Source organism: Photinus pyralis, unplaced genomic scaffold (genome assembly GCF_008802855.1).
Source record: "Photinus pyralis isolate 1611_PpyrPB1 unplaced genomic scaffold, Ppyr1.3 Ppyr1.4_LG8, whole genome shotgun sequence".
Taxonomy (NCBI): domain Eukaryota; kingdom Metazoa; phylum Arthropoda; class Insecta; order Coleoptera; family Lampyridae; genus Photinus; species Photinus pyralis.
Window position 1 is genome coordinate 17,447,984 of NW_022170819.1, and position 13,516 is coordinate 17,461,499.

At 34.5% G+C, this 13,516-nt stretch overlaps 2 protein-coding genes across 6 annotated transcripts in view; both read right to left on the bottom strand.

Moving 5' to 3' along the window:
* The window catches only part of LOC116177939 (autism susceptibility gene 2 protein homolog), a 391,669-nt gene that overhangs the window by 253,084 nt on the left and 125,069 nt on the right, over nt 1-13,516 (bottom strand). The window lies entirely within an intron of this gene.
* On the bottom strand, nt 579-1,278 carry LOC116177950. The gene is made up of 2 exons (XM_031497153.1): nt 1,154-1,278; nt 579-1,106 (listed from the first exon to the last, which is right to left on the bottom strand). The coding sequence occupies exons 1-2, from the start codon at nt 1,199-1,201 to the stop codon at nt 717-719; spliced, it is 438 nt and encodes a 145-aa protein (XP_031353013.1). The 5' UTR covers nt 1,202-1,278; the 3' UTR covers nt 579-716.

The following is a 13,516-nucleotide window of genomic DNA, read 5'->3' on the forward strand; positions in this document are numbered from 1 at the left end:
TATCAGATTTTACAGAGAAGAGCTAAGCCGATGGATATTAATTTTCCTTCTCCATCAAATATTTAACGTAGGACGCAGGACTTAATTATTCATATAGGGCGAGACTTCGGAAGATGTGACACTCAAAAGTAAGGCAATGGAAACAAAATTTTACAAATTTAATCCACGATAAAAATAAAAATTATAACCCTCATGAAAGCTATTTTCTACTTATAAGAAGTGTAGGACGTGTAGCAATTTTATTTAAACATGTAGCCGTCCTGTACTAGTACTAGTAATGTAGAAATAATATTTTAATGCTACAACATTCCGTGAAACAATGGACGTTCTAAATCCGCATGGAACCGCGCGCGTAGATTTATTCCATAAACATGAAAAAACAAATTTAATTTTGTTGCGCCTTTTATATTTACTAAAAGTGGAAGTAACTTTTTGTGATGCATTGTACTTACCGTAAAAAATAAACATAATTAATGCAAGCTTCTGGGTAATTTAAGAGAAAAATCAAGCAAATGAACATTAATTGTGAGTGTTACGGGGAGAGGAGTGTGGGGGGGGGGGGAGGTGTACTCCACGAGAATTTTTTTGAGTTATATTCACATATTTTTACAACGGGAAATTGTTAACTTAGATATTATGTAACTGGCTAAAAAAGTAAGTTTTGAAATAGTGTGCCAAATACTAACATTCTTCGAGAACGCAATTCAATGAGCTTATTACAGTGCCATAAATTCTGCAAAAAGACAATTTGCCAGCAAAATTACACTGTCAGCACCACTGTCCCCAACTGCCGTGGGTTTGCAGGCGTTTAAAATTTCTCTTGCCACCTCTTCCTTATTGGGATAGTACGGTTTACGAATGAAGTTAAACATGTAGTTGGGGACAAAAGATTCCCACACTGGATACACCAAACGATCATCGTAATCTAGAAGTCCCGCTTCCTTCGCCCAGCAGTCCGCGTACTCATTGAACTGCTCGACACCTCTGCTTAGCACGAATGGTTCATTGACATGGCTGCTTACAAAAGCCTTATCTACGCCAAGTTGTTCCATACAAATATAATCCTCTAGTGTGTAGAATCGATTATCTACATCAATGGCGAATACCTGAAACGTTGAAATTTGTGCACAATTGTCATAAGCAAAAGGTATACCTGGAAAACTGAGAGTATGATGAAGATGTGTTTTAGAAATTCAGTCATGATTCACACGTTGTGAGAATAGACTATGTGATACAAGTGAACAACACATTGTGTACAGTTGTACTTTATTGGTGTTGTGAAACATGACTTATAACCTTTAGAATTTTGAAGCATATCCAATATTAAGTATATCTACTTGACTAATTGAGTAATATGTAGTAAACAGATGAATAAACAAAAAATATTAGATTATGAGGGGGTCAAGGACATAGTAAGAAAGGAAACTTTTTCATTAATGATTGAAAATAGAATTTGGAATGTATCAAACCCTAACCAAATTTTGTGCTAAGCCCTAGTTGACTTAATTTCACCCAGATGGAACGCCCTAGTAGTACACATAGCATTCGATATCTTATTTATAAACCTTTTAAATCCAAAATGTACAGGGAATATCCTATGTATATACTATGTACATTCATTATGGACATATGTATTTTATTTCCAGTGTGGACATTCTTTAAATATATATTTTGGATGTGATATGGACGTTTATGCACACACATTGTATGCATCTTTTATGTATATTAAAAGTACCTGATCATATTATATCTTATACCTTCTCGCGAGGATTTTCTAAAATCAGGAGTGAAACGAGTGTGCTTTTGTAATTTACACAGTGAAAGGTTTGTGTAAGACCTAAAGTTACAAGATATAAAGACAGGATGGTAATTACTAAGGTCAAGAATGGCAGGTATGTTAGCAATCTAATTCATAATCTATTATTATGAGCAAATGCACGTTTAGATTTATATCAGTTTTAATTTAGAATGGCTAAAATAAATGTGCTATGGACGATACAAATGAATGTGAAAAATAATTCCCTTGAAACAAAAACAACAAATACAAAATACATTTACAAATACTGCTCAAATTGTCCTCCATTTTCGTTAATGCATAACTGTATTTTTCGGCCTATATTATTATTTCTATGCTGTTTTTTAGGTGCTGTAAATCTGGATACACATTATTATTGTCCTTTAAATGGCCATCAAATACGGCCGTTAGTACCACTCCACTGATTCTGGAACATATTCAAATATTGCGTTACTCTTTACGCATTGTGGGCAGGTGCATCGTCCTGTTGATAATATAAATCTCTAACGACATTTAAGGGCACATCATCTACCATATTTGCTAACGCGTCTCTTAAAAATTGTAAATACCGATCAATTTTAAGGGTACCTTCATACATGCAAAAAAATACTTTATCTTTCAAAATAGCACACTAAACCAAAAAAAATTATAGGGTGTTCTCGGTACTCCAATACCGATTATTTCTTGCATTAATCATGCCAATATTATTTTGAAAAATTGGATTCGTCTGTCCAGATAATAAATAAAGTCTCTTCTTTCGTTTAACAAAACATAACAAAACTTAAGACATTTTTCAGGATCTCCACGATGCGCGGTATTTATTCCTTTTTGAAATTTTATGCCTACACTAAATTGGGCCTCAGTAGCAGCCATTCTAATAGATGCTCTAGATTTTAGCATTAGCGGCCTTTTTCAAAGTAAACTTTACGTTTGAACTAAAATTACTCATTTTCTAAATTTCTCAATTTTCCGAAATAACGTTACTTTTCGGTAACAAAATTGTCTAGGTGTCTATAAGGAATAATAGATAATTTGTTCCATGCTTTTTTTCTAAAACAACTAATCCGGATCTTGCAGTTTGGGGGACAATTTCTTGATCCTTGTAGGGACATCTGTCACAATATAATGATAAAGCTCCAGAATACTAGGCAGTTTCTTGTCTATTTGTATCTCTGGATTTAGATTATTTTTTACAAAAGAAGTTAGGTTTTTTCTTGACTTATTTTTTTGCGTAGTAATTTTAAAACCGCAAACGCGAAGAGGAAAAGGTTGGACGATTTTCTTCAACACATCTGTAAATTAACATAGATAGCTCTTTGGAGACAGGTATAACGGGCAGCTTTCGACACTCCCTTTAAAACTGGAACATTTGATTTTAAATCTGTTAATAATTTATCCAAACTAAAATCCACTGGCGAGGAAGAAGAATTTCCATCATAAACTTAATCTATTGTAAGATGTATTTATTGAGGTAAATTTTAAATCCACTTTTACTCTTGAATTGCTTTTTAATGATGGACCATTTAAGAATTTTTAAATAAGGCCAAATTCTTCGTAACAGCTGCATCTCCTTAAATTAAATTTAATAATTTAGGAAAGTGATAAAATTAAAACGAAAAAATTACGCAGCTATCGCCATTTTTAAAAGGAAAAAGAAATTCAAGTCAAATAAACCAACTTTGTTTTTATTCGTAAGAATTACTTCACATGCAGAAAATGGCCTACCCTTATAAATCCCCAACCAACATAACGTCTACGTGACGTAGGTAGTTTACACAGCAATATGTGCCTACCTATCAAATATTTGGGGGTTTCACACACTATCCATATCTGTTGTGCATACCTTTCATTTAACGAAAAACTACCAGGCAACCTAACGACCGAAAAGCAAAGTTTTTATTATTTCATTAATTAACCCCATTACATTCCTGGGGTTCGTGCTTTTCACCTTTCTGTGCTAAATTCGCCATTATGAAAGTAATTGGGAAAATACGAAAGAGGAGAACACGAAGAAGCAAAAAAAAAAGCTAATTGTTTATTCTCAAAGTGACGGTAACGGAACGGTTATGTAAGACAATGGGAAACAATGAGACTGGAGCTCTTAGCACGTTTTCTGACACACTCGTAAAAATGACACATTCCGCTAAGATCGTAGAGAACACGTGCAGAGCGAACTTCGAAATTATATTTATTATGCCTTTCACGAATTTTCACGCAGCTCTCTTTATTGCTTATTACAGCATTCGTTTAGATTTTCATACCGGGAGAAATATTTTAAACGCTTCAAGAGTAGAAATCAATTAATGGATTTCTGGTGCTTAATAAATAAACAAAATGATTTCGCCAAAAAGCGTAAAGGGAGAATGTTAACATTTTAATTCCTAATGCGTTCGAGACGGTGGGACGACACGCCATCCGATCAAGTAACGTGAGTGAAACCCGGATTTCCCGAAGGATTACGACCTGATTGGATGGACATCAGTACCTCGTGTCCGCTTGCATTTCGGCCTTTCCAAATAAATAACTCCTCCACTCAACGGAGATTACATTAGGGCAATTTAGTAAAATGATTTAAGTTTTTTCGTTACTCTTACGCGGTCTGGGGGAAAAGCTTCAAGCTTGAGGACTGTCATTTCAAATGGAAGCAAGAATTTAAAATGTAATCGGGATGGGTACAATCGCAATTTAGAAAGTTTTCGGAGCCCTTACCATTTAAACTTAACGTTACAATTTATGTAGAAAGTAAACTGTTTTTCTCAATGAATCCTCCTTCTTTAAAAAACTCATGTCACTGGTCGCTTTTCGAATTTTGCGATTGGTTAGTTTGAACGATCTCGAACGATATCAGACGAACCGCGTTGATTTTACAAGTTCAAGTTCAATTTAACAAACAAGTGCAGTGCAGTCGCCAGTCAGTGGTTTATTTACGAGTGCAGTGCTGCACAATACTGCGCACAACCTTAAACCTTCTGTTTTTGAATGTCAATCATCGTTCATTCAGCTTAGATCACACCTTGAATATCATGTTAATTGTCCCATAACAAATTCGGGATCTGCCACATTATGATATTACAGGAATGGGCTACGCAGTTTCAAAGAAACTTGCATCTTTCACCTGCCTATGATATGATTAAGATCAAGGTCAAGTTCGTAGAACCTAGAACACTGTTTTCATTCATTCGCACATTTCGTCGAAACGACAACGCACTTTGCTTTTAGACGAACTACATTTTACATCATCTTTCGTTAAGGTTGGTTGAGCAAAAACCTATTTATTCACAAATTTCGTGAGGCGGCATGACATTTTGATTTCATGGGAGGGAAATTTACAGCTTAGCCTCGAGCTTAGCTTTCTTCTGTTAAGATCGAGCTCAAGTTGGTAGAGCGAAATCCGAATTTCTTCACAATTTTTGTGGGGTATAACACTTTAATTTCATGGGAGGGAACTAAATTTTATGGCATTTTTTAAATTAAATTGGAGGTTAAGTGGTAGAGCAAAATCTTCATTCATTCACAAATTTCGTCGGAAAAAACGGCTGGACACTTTCACTTCATGGGAAGGAACTAAATTTTACACCAACTTTCTTTAATTAAACTCGAGATTAAGTTGGTAGAGCAAAATCCTTATTTATGATTAAGTTGGTAGAGCAAAATCCTCTTTTCTTCACGGGAAAATTGGCATTACATTTTGATTTCATGGGAGAGCACTAAATTTTATGCCATTTTTCTTTGAATATTGGAGGTTAGGTAAGTGGGAGAGCAAAATTTTCATTTATTCACAAATTTCGTTCGAAAAAGAACAGGACACTTTCATTTCATTGGAAGGAACTAAATTTTTTGTATTTCTCTTTGATTAAATTGTATGCTCGATTGTATGTGTTGTTAATAAGTGGTAGAGAAAAACTTCATTTATTCATCCTCAATTATTCATAAATTGCGTGGGAAAATCGACAAAACATTTTGATTTCACGGAAGGGAACTAAATTTTATCGCATTTTTCTTTGATTAAATTGGAGGTTAAGTGCTAGAGCAAAATCTTCATTTATTCATCCTCATTTATTTATAAATTTCGTGGGAAAAACGCCAGAACATTTTGATTTCATGGGAAGGAACCAAATTTTATGCCACTTCACTTTGATTAAATTCGAGGTTCAGTGGTAGAGCAAAATCTTCATTTTTTCACAAATTTCGTCGGAAAAACGGCAGCACACTTTTACGTCATGGGAAGGAACTAAATTTTACAACAACTTTCTTTTATTAAGGTTGAGATTAAGTTGGTAGATCAAAATCCTCATTTACGATTAAGTTGGTAGAGCGAAATCCTCATTTTTTCACAAAATTTGTGGGAAAATCGGCAGTACATTTTGATTTCATTGGAGGGAACTAAATTTTATGCCAGTTTTCTTTGAGTAAATTGGAGGTTAAGTGGTAAAGCAAAATTTTCATTTGTTCACAAATTTTGTCAAAGAAATGACCGAACACTTTCATTTCATGGGAAGGAACTAAATTGTTTGTTATTTTTCTTTGATTAAATTGGAGGTTCAGTGGTAGAGCAAAATCATCATTTATTCATCCTCATTTATTCACAAATTTCGTGGAAAAATTGGCAAGGCACTTTGATTTCATGGGAGGGAACTAAATTTTATGGCATTTTTCTTTGTTGAAATTGGAGGATGTTCACAAATTTCGTGGGAAAAACGACGGAACATTTTGATTTGATGGGGAGAACTAAAGGAACTAAATTTTATGCCATATCACTGATTAAATTTGAGGTTAAGTGGTAGAGCAAAATCATCATTCATTCACAAATTTCGTCGTAAAAAAACGGCAGGGCGTTTTGACTTCATGGGAAGAAGATAAATTTTATGCCACTTCACTTTGATTAAATTCGAGGTTAAGTGGTAGAGCAAAATCTTCATTTTTTCACAAATTTCGTCGGAAAAACGGCAGGACACTTTTACGTCATGGGAAGGAACTAAATTGTTGGTTATTTCTCTTTGATTAAATTGGAGATTAAGTGGTAGAGCAAAATCTTCATTTATTCATCCTCATTTATTCACAAATAATAATAATAATAATAACTGCAATATCTCCACCAAAAACCCAAGCAACCACACAAATACAACTTCAAGAACCAAGAAACACCATAAATACAAGTAACGCAACATGTACTACAAAGACAGGTCCACCCAATAAAGTTACACGCGCTAGCACAGTTAAAAAACACATAACTCCTTCTTCACAGAAACACACCACGTTATCACAACCCACTCGTACTCAATCCAAATGCAAAAACCTAAACAGCACTACTAGCTCACAATAGTATATTAAGATACAAGTGTATAATCAAGTCTTTAAAGCACGCGCAACGAGTTTAAGGGCACGACGCAAAGCGGAGTGCCTTTAACGTTGCAAGTGCTTTAAAGACCAATTATACACGTGTATCTTATGGTATTTTTTATTATACCTGCTGTATAATTTAAAAATAGGAAATACAATGAAGTCATATTGACGTTATACTCGAATACATGTCTAATTAAGTGGGCTGGGTGTTCGTAATTTCACGATTGCCATGGAAATGTCACTTGACGTTTGCTTATAAAAATCATAGTCTTTTGAATTAAACGATTTCCGTTGAAAAAGATAATACACCGCCCATTAAATCGATTGTTGTAAAATCTAAACAAACATTGGTTGGTGTAAAATCCAACTCCAGTAAAGCCTATTATAAAGAATATGAAAAGTTGTTTCCATGGATGAATAGGAATTTACTTACGAATACAGTCTTAAATGCATCCATAATGCTAGCATATATGAAGGAAATGTCAAAGGTATTTACATCTTCTATATTTTGGTGCATTCATTCAAAACTTTAAAGCAATGCTGCGATTAAAAAGTGGAACAGATTTGGAAGCATACCCTAAATTACGCGCGTTTGTGAAAGCTTCAACCAAAAGATAAGTACAAAAGCCAAAGAAATGTTCTGCATTTACAGAAAGCGACCTAAGAGGATTTTTTATTTCATCCAGATGACAGTTTCAAAAGTCACTTGAAGTATCGTTACTTAGCAACTTTAAAGCACGTGTGTTTTAAAGACCCTTTTTCGCACGCATTTGAGTGTTTAAAACGGAGATTGTGATTCAGGTATAATAAAAAATACTGTAATATCTCCATCAATAACCCAAGCAACAACACAAATACAACTTCAAGAACAAAGAAACACCATAAAGACAAGTAACGCAACATGCACTACAGACAGGTTCACCCAATAAAGTTACAGGCCCGAGCACAGTTAAAAAACACAATAGGTACTCCTTCTCAGAAACAAACCACGTTATCACAACCCGCTCGTATTCAACCTAAACGCAAAGCCAAAAAAACACTTACACAGTAAACTCTATTTAATAAAATTACAGGAATTATTATAATGATTTTGTTTATTTTGTTTTGTTTTCCTCTTTCCTGATAGCGTTGGCTATTGTGCCCATCAATAGCTATGTTGGTAAGTATGAATTACATACTATCCCTAGATTTCCAATGTGCGTGTGTGAATTTCTATTGTAATTTTTATTGTATATTTTTTTTAGAACCCTACATAACTTCACCACACTAATCGTTACTTGATTTTAATCCGTGCGATTAGTTAACTAAGCTAGACCTGAGTTCTCACAAGAAACACCGACCATAATAATAATGCCTTTATTGGCCTACACCATTTTTTGAGATATCCTTCTACGTGACGATCTACTCAAAGGGCGGAGTTCAGGTTGTAATAAAAATGTTATTACTTCCTGCTCTTCCAATCAACCCATTGAGAAAATTGAGAAAATCGGCAAGGCACTTTGATTACATGGGAGGGAACTAAATTTTATGGCATTTTTCTTTGATTAAATTGGAGGTTAAGTGGAAGAGCAAAATTTTCATTTGTTCACAAATTTCGTGGTAAAAACGACATAACATTTTGATTTCATGGAGAGGAACTAAAGGAACTAAATTTTATACCATATCACTTTGATTAAATTTGAGGTTACGTGGTAGAGCAAAATCTTCATTCATTCATTAATTTCGTCGGAAAAAATGGACAGGGCGTTTTGACTTCATGGGAAGAAACTAAATTTTATGCCACTTCACTTTGATTAAATTCGAGGTTAAGTGGTAGAGCAAAATCTTCATTCATTAATAAATTTCGTCGGAAAAACTGCAGGACACTTTGATTGACATATCTACAAACTTTAATTCACAAGCCTTTTTGTATAGCGTCTTTTGAAGTAAATTTTGTCTATTTTTTGTAGAAAGAAGTTTAAAATATTAAACCGGTAATAGCCTACATTACATTCTCATGAGCTAATCCAGCCCATAATCTGCTGTCCATGCAAATTTGTATAGACACCTACCAGATTACTTTTATTTTGTTTAGATTTTATGAAAAGAAACATTTATAATACATCTTGAGGGGTTTTAAGAGCAATTTACGAAATTAATTTATATTTAGCTTCTCTACGTTAAATCAACAAATTTGTTTATAATGCGTCTGAGCAATTATTGATGCATGAATGTTCGTGCAGTGTACCTAAATACCTACTACTTTCACGCAACCGTTGAAGCATTTAGTGCCACAAGCAATTTTTACTTTACATGAGTACTGTGCATATAATTCCATGTTGATACAACCTTCACCGTCTAATATTGTGAGTGCTAAAATGTATAACCAGTTATCTATGTAATTAGAAGACAACTTGGCAAGACGAGCAGGCGTAGCCTGCGGAGTCGCGCTAGTATACTAAAATAAACGATTTTCACTTTCTTTCCTTAGAATTTATCAGGACAACCGTAGTGGGAAAAAGAGGAAATCTGTGATGTTCTATTGCTAGGCTTAGCGCATTTTTAACGTGAGAGATCAGCAATTTTCAGAGTAAGTAAAATATTCAGGATAGTATTTGGTAGAAATTTAACGCTGAAAACATCAGGACCCTAAGATATCCCCATTGACGGATGCATCATAGTCCACCTTTCGGAATGCATCCACCGGGATGGAGTGAGAAAATTTTCGGAGGGTGGTGGCGGTTGTGTCGAGATCGTCTAGGTCTTGGTGGATGGCGGGCTGGTTCCGGCTCTGGTCCTGGACCTGCTTCTGGGTTGAATTATCGGAGAAAGCGGCGATTTCGACGAAAAAAACTACCTGATACCGTTTTGACGATAGTGGATCTTCCATTCAGGGTCAAGAACCGATCGGAGTACCACATGTTGAGGGGGACTTGCTGGGGATGAAGGTAATCTTCCCTGAGGAGCTTTCCGGAACTGAGGAATTGCCAACTTCTCCGGTGAGATAAGCCTTGGAAGCGGGAGACTTCACTGCTGGGTTACCTGGTTAGCCGCTGATTTGAATCTCCTTCCTATTGTCATTTTGACCTAGGGAAGCGGGAACTGTATTATACTTCACTTTTGCAAAATCACTTTTCGAGCATTTTAATTAATTTGCGGGTTAACTAAAATAATAGTCAATTTATCACATGAATACTTGGTCCTATGATTTGGGTTATACATCATGCCAGTGTTCGTGGAGTAAGTATACCTATTACGTATAGAGAAAAATGTATTTATAATTTATTATCAGACGCCAGTTAATTCCTGTTAGATTAAACGAAGAGGCTAATCGAAAGGTTTCCAATTTCTGCAAAGGTTCCTTAATCCGAGTCAATTTTCAGATTTTAAACGGAGACGCTAAAGGAAGTACTTAAAACTTGTTCCACTCTAAAGATATTATCGAAATTGGAACGTTTTAAAAGCCGAATAAGCAAAAAGCATGTAAAGGATTCGATATTATCCTTCCAATAGTCGTATTCAATATGGTTAAGCCTTTCCGGTGCATCCTTAGCATTAAATACAAGGGTATCCTTACAAGAATTTCGAACGTTTCCTTCCGCTCGATTTGCGCTCAAAGAAACAAATTGCTAGCCACAACTGTATTATAACAAGATCCCATTGACGTTTAGGGATTTTTCGTAGATATGCCAAATATAGGATTCCTTTTAGAGTTTAAGCTGAATATAAAAGAGGCTAGGTATTTGGGATTTGTTTTAAGATTCGTTCACTAGAATTTGTTGGACACTTACCACGTTTACAGTTTAGTGCAATACTGCGATGTAAATTTCACAACGTCTGCAGTATAGCGAATCGTTCATGTTCAATTACAGATGAAAGGAAATCTATTCAAATTGATTCGTGTATATTTTATACATTTCCGGGCGAGGAATAAAATTGAATGGAGGAAATATGTTTTTGGATCAGAGACGTTCGTTAAAATTCTGCGTTCAGTTTTGCTTTGTAAGGATTTGTTGGCTTTTCCGCGCTCTTCTCGTTGCGATGAGAAAGGAAAAAACGTTCCCGACTGGAAACATCTGCCTGCAATTATTAATTCTGTCTCCAATATGAATTATTAACCCATGATAGAATCGAAAAAATTAAAGGAAGCGTTCTGATGGTTTTGTATAAGCTTCGATCCTTTTGTATGTTCTCGTAAAGCTAATAAACACACTCAATAGCTATTATCGGAATTCATTCACAATGCAACCTCCAGATTTCAACAAAACGGAAATTCAATTGAGTTGTTTGCTATACCGCCTTTTGTTTTTTGTTTTCAATGAGCGTGCTTTGAAGGGTAATAGGGTTGATCGATTGAACAGATTATTTGCTTCTAATACAAGTTCATGTACTGAATGCCTGTGTATAGAAAGCCAGCTATTTGCGAAGTGATTTTAGCGAATCATTTTGTTTTAGTATTCTGTCTTTAGTGTCCATTGAGTGGTTAAAGTTGTTTTAGGTTGAACATAGATCTATATTGCAACAAGTAAAGGCTCGCTTTCCGACAACTTACGCTGCCCGCAGGTTTGAAGATCTCTTTTCCATAAAATAATGATTTAAAGTTTGAAATTAATGTTGTTAGTAATGTAGTTTTAAAGTCTATTTCCAAATATGGATGGTTCTTTCAGCATTTTTGATGTTACCATGGTTTTCCCTTGATTTCTTTGAGGCTTACCAATTTAATACGTGTCATTTGCTCCGTATTTGCTGCTATTCGTAATGTTCCTATATTTAGTTGGCTCAGTTCATGTTCCTTATGAAAATGTCACCCGAGTAGGTACTGTAGCAGTTAACCATTATTTTTAGGTTTCAACAATCGCCGAAAGGTATGTAAACAACGAAAAGTATTCGACATAAACACTTTTGAAGAATAACAGCATATCTTGCACCTATTAATTTATTGCACTGCAGGTGTGTATGATTCAATTTCAAGTATTGTAGATTTACTTTCAGGGAACCGAAGGATTCGGATATTTTTCTAAAAAGTACCTATCCTCAATCCTGTATCGAGCATTCTTTGCAAACATAAATCAAAGTAATCCTTTAAAATTGTTATGGCTCCCTTAAACTACTTGATTCATAGTTCAGTCAATGTGTACTTCAGGATTACAAAAGGTCCGGTAGAAGATCTTATTTTTCCGACTTGTGTAAATGGTAAAGAGAGAGAAAAATCCAAGTTTGCCAATGGGACTGACGTCAGGAGAAATTTCTATTGACAAAAATTTGCAAACATTTCTGACTTTTTTCCATTTTTCTAAAATAACACGCCAACGGCAATACTTGGGTAAAATCATGTTTTATTCAAAATTGTAGTGTATGAAAGTACAATTAATTTGAAATTTTATTTGGTCCCCTAACATATCTGTACCTCAGAGGTAAAGTATATCAAGTCACAAACTCAAAAGGCATTTTCCCTCCATCTCGTCAACAACTGCACCCGCAACTTTCGATGCTCCACAACAGAGCTGTCACTTTTAATAAGATTTAAATCTTTTTTATGATTTAAATACTTTTTTCGATTTAAATCATTTGATCTTAAATCTTTTTACGGAAAATGATTTTTGATTTAAGATTTAAATCTTCATGAAAACTATCTTTGATTTTGAACTTAAAAATATGATTTAAATCTTTTAAAAAGATTTAAATACTTTCGAAAAAATTTAAAACGTTTCCGAGTGATTTAAATCTTTTAGAGACGATTTAAATACATACTAACAAATTCTCTTGATTTTTTTCAACCTGACTAAGCTAATTAACCCGGGTTTTATTTCGGTAGACGCTTATACAGAGTGGTGCCTAGCGCGACGCAGCATAGGGATTTATTTCAATGGTAATTTCTTTATAGTCAATTACTAACTCCCCTAATTATTTTAGAGCAAAATTCTAAATTTGTTTTTTTCAGAAAAAAAAGACTGCATCTGTTCATACTATTAGTTATAATTTTCCGTTTTTCAAAACCGTAGAAATCGACAAAATAAATCAGATATGCCTTCGAATTGCCTAAAAAAACAACGTAACCTTTTCATTATTTGCCTTTGACGTATATTAAATTTATAGATACTTGTTTATAACCGTATTTAGACTTTTGCTCTAAAATAATTAGGGGAGCTAGTAATTGGCTATAACGAAATTACCATTGACATCCCTATGCTGCGTCGCGCAAGGCACCACCCGGTATGTATTTATTACAAAATCTAGTATTCAGAGATTGACGATATCTTGGTTTTATAAAATTTCTTTCGCAAAAAAATACATATTTTAATTTAATAAATAATAACAATAAGATACGGTAGAAATGGTAGGTATATTGATGAATGATGTTGAGAGTTTCGAGCAAGATCATCAGACCAATCAGTTTTA

Coding starts and splice junctions, on each gene's coding strand:
- LOC116177950 (XM_031497153.1), bottom strand. CDS start 1,201: ATGACTGAATTTCTAAAACACATCTTCATCATACTCTCAGTTTTCCAG. Junction 1,107..1,153: donor TCATACTCTCAGTTTTCCAG/GTATACCTTTTG, acceptor TCAACGTTTCAG/GTATTCGCCATTGATGTAGA.